We start from the raw sequence: 3214 nt of genomic DNA, 5'->3' as shown, positions 1-3214 counted from the left end.
AAAAAAAAAAAAAGTAGGCAGGAACATTACAGCGATGTCCGTCTATCCCACTCTCTCAACTCTCATGACCAGAGTGCAGCTTTGGGCAGAGGCTGTCCGGCGACTTTGGAATCACTCTGAGCTTCTCTCAAATTTTGTAGGTGTCAGAGTCTCCAGCCTTTGGGTCTGTTTTGTGCAAAGAGGTGTATTTATTGCCTTTATTCAAATAAGCTGTAAATATTCCTTCCTTATTTTCTCCATTATGAATATGAAAATCAGAAACACTAGGCTTTTTTGAGGATATTGTCTGTGCCACAGGAAGTACTGGAAATAGTGGTGCACTTCAGAGAAGAGCTGGCTGCATCCTGGACATTTGGGGACCAGGACTCCTACTTTCTGCTGGCTCCTCCTCACTGTGTACAGAAGTCAGCCAAAGGAGATGAGCGTGTAGGCTCAAATACTCTACAAATGTTTATTTTCTTTCCACAGTACTACTCCCCCACCAAACCCTCAGATGAACTAGACGGAAACCTCCTCCCGCCACATAGCCTGATCCTCTCATTCTCAATTTTTAAAAAATTATCAGATATTGCTTTCCCTGTGATGAAAATCAGAGACAACATCCCATCAAAAACTAACAAACAAAAACATACCCCATGATCCTAATGAAGCCTCAGGAGCACAAGCAGGATTCTCAGCAAATTTTCTGTTATTCTTGTCTCTTTGGGGCCTCAAAGAACCCAACTTTAAAAACTAATAATGACCCAGAATCTCTATGTTTCTCATTTAGATGTTTCAAAAATAGTCTACTATGCAAATTAGAAACAAATTCTCTCCCATCCCTCCTCTACCATCATCTCCATTTTCCATTACATACCATCCACAACGGGGAAGTGGTACAAAAGAAAAGAGGCAACAGAGAGACTGAGAGATCTAATCTCAGGCAACGCATGGACACCAGCATGTAGATACTTGGAAATGGTCACAGAGATGTTCAAACTGTGTGCAGCTATAAATAATAACCTGATACTTAGGCTAAATGTTTCAAAAGCTAAGAAGCATATTGCCCATGTTGACTGTGCGTGGTATGCATATAAAGTGTATGTACTGTGTGTCTATCTATACACACAAACTGAGGAGTACCAGTGAACTTAGCAACAATAGTATAAATACCACAGATACCTCACTTTGATAATTGAGTACTCAGGGACCATGGTGGAAGGAAGACATCATGCTGTATGCCCTTTTATACTTTTTTAATTTTAGATCACGTAAATGAAATACCTATTTAAAAAATAAATGAGATAAACTTTGCAAATAGTAAAAGAATACATAAATTTGCTAATATCTTTTGAAAATAAAAATTTTAGAAAGCATTTTTGGACTTCTTTCTAGGCTGTGCGTCCCACCCCACAGAGGAAAACTGCACAGGTGCAGGCCTGTCTGTCTCAGTGTGTGTCACCCACGAGGCAGTAATACACAGCAGTGTCACTCAGGGCAACCCGGGGCAGGCTCAGAGTGCTGGACTTTCTGTCGGTGGGGATAAACAAGGAGGCCACTTCATTTTCAATGTTTGCCTTGTATCCTTGAATAATAAATCGTGGTCCTTGGTTGGGAAACTGTTGGTACCACATGATATAATCACTTGTAGCAATGTCGTTGTGGTTACAGGTTATGTTCACTTCTTGTCCTTCATATGAGCCCATGGAGATGGGCTGGGTGGTCTTAGCAAGGCTCAAAGTACCTATGGGAGTAAAACACAATCCTAGCTCCTATCCTGAAAGCAAGGTAAGTTATATGGTCCCACTCAGCAGCCTCTCACAGTCAAATCCATCCCCACACTCTACTTCCCTGCCATATACATGCACATACAATTTACTTCTCATTTATGTTTCAATACAAAAATATTTATCCCAGGGAGGCCCAAGAAAACATATACAGAAGTGCCAGGTTTACTATCTCCCTCCCATGGATAGACCCTAGGGATTAGAAACCCCGAAAACCTTTGCTGCCCTGAGACACATCTCACATAAATGCTCAGGAGCTGCCTGGAGAAAAATGGGACCCTGAAGCTATCCCTCTACATCTTGGATAAAGAGCAACTGCTAGCAGGCAAAGTCACAGATTCCTTTCCAGCATCATCAGGCCCAGATCCCATTCCTCTTCATCCCAAAATAACTCACTCAGGGTCAGGAACACGATCACTCTTGCCACTTGCCTCATATTCTAGGTGCAAACTAGGACCCAGGTTCTAGGCTCTTCTGCTGCGTCTGAGCTGCAGTGAGCCCAGCAGCACTGCCAGGGCCCACACCAGCAGCTGTCACTCAGGGCTGTCCCAGGAGAGCAGCCAATAGCAGGGCAGCAGCTCCTCAGAGCAGGGCTCCCCTCAAAGTTCAACTAAATCCCCAAGAAGAGTAGGGAGCGAAAATTACTGGTACTGAAGCGCAGCAGCCTGAATTTCATTTTAGAACTTTGCAGAGGTCTAATCCCTTAAAGATTTGGTCCGAATGAGGCAAAGCTATGAGAAGGTAGATTCCACTGGGCTCCTATTCCCCATTACGTTACTTTTCACAGCCCCAGAGGGTGGTCATCTACTGCAGTCGGTCTGACACTCATGGACTCATTGACAGTCATGGTCTAAGTGTAACCTGCCTGACTTGGTACTTTATGCCCTGCAATGCTCCACTGACCCCTATTTAGCCAAGAAGAAAGAGGGACTCCTAATCCTATTCCAAGAAAGAGCAAATGAGGCAGTCTGGACTGGACTTTCCATATCCTGATTCCCTGGGGTCATTTATAATCCCACTAAGTCCACAACTAATACCTGCTTCTCAGATCCTGTGTAACAGATATTAAACAGAGGAATAAACCCCTCGTTAGTCCCTACTGGCCAGCTAGGATAGGACATTTGGTCTGGAATCACTCACTTAACCAAGGAGGAGGTGAGGTGAACAAAAAGAAAAGGCACAGGCTGTGTCAGACAGATCTAGATCTAAATCTGAATCTCAACTGTGCCACCTTGTGACCTCAGGCAGCTCACACCTCTGAGTCTTGGTTTCTTCATCTGTAAAATGGGAACAATAAGATGGATTTCAGGGTCAACCTGTGGCATGTAGTCAACAGTAAATTGTAGTTCCTTTCCCTTTCTTCTCATCTGATTCAGAGTGCAGAGTACCATGGCTAGTAGAAGGCAGTTGTGTAGGATTATATATCTAATTTTTTGTAGTTACCATAC

At 43.4% G+C, this 3214-nt stretch overlaps 1 gene segment (V, D, J or C); it reads right to left on the bottom strand.

Annotated features, from left to right (window-relative positions):
• Window positions 1-1210: 1210 nt before the first annotated feature.
• LOC105536776 lies at window positions 1211-2274 on the bottom strand. The segment is given in 2 exon segments: window positions 1211-1723; window positions 2163-2274. Coding segments are annotated over 2 exon segments (336 nt in total).
• Between the last annotated feature and the right edge of the window lie 940 nt (window positions 2275-3214).

Source organism: Mandrillus leucophaeus, unplaced genomic scaffold, assembly GCF_000951045.1.
Source record: "Mandrillus leucophaeus isolate KB7577 unplaced genomic scaffold, Mleu.le_1.0 Scaffold163, whole genome shotgun sequence".
In the NCBI taxonomy this organism is placed as follows: domain Eukaryota; kingdom Metazoa; phylum Chordata; class Mammalia; order Primates; family Cercopithecidae; genus Mandrillus; species Mandrillus leucophaeus.
The sequence above is the reverse complement of the archived record's forward strand: the minus strand, read 5'-3'. Positions and strand labels throughout refer to the sequence as shown.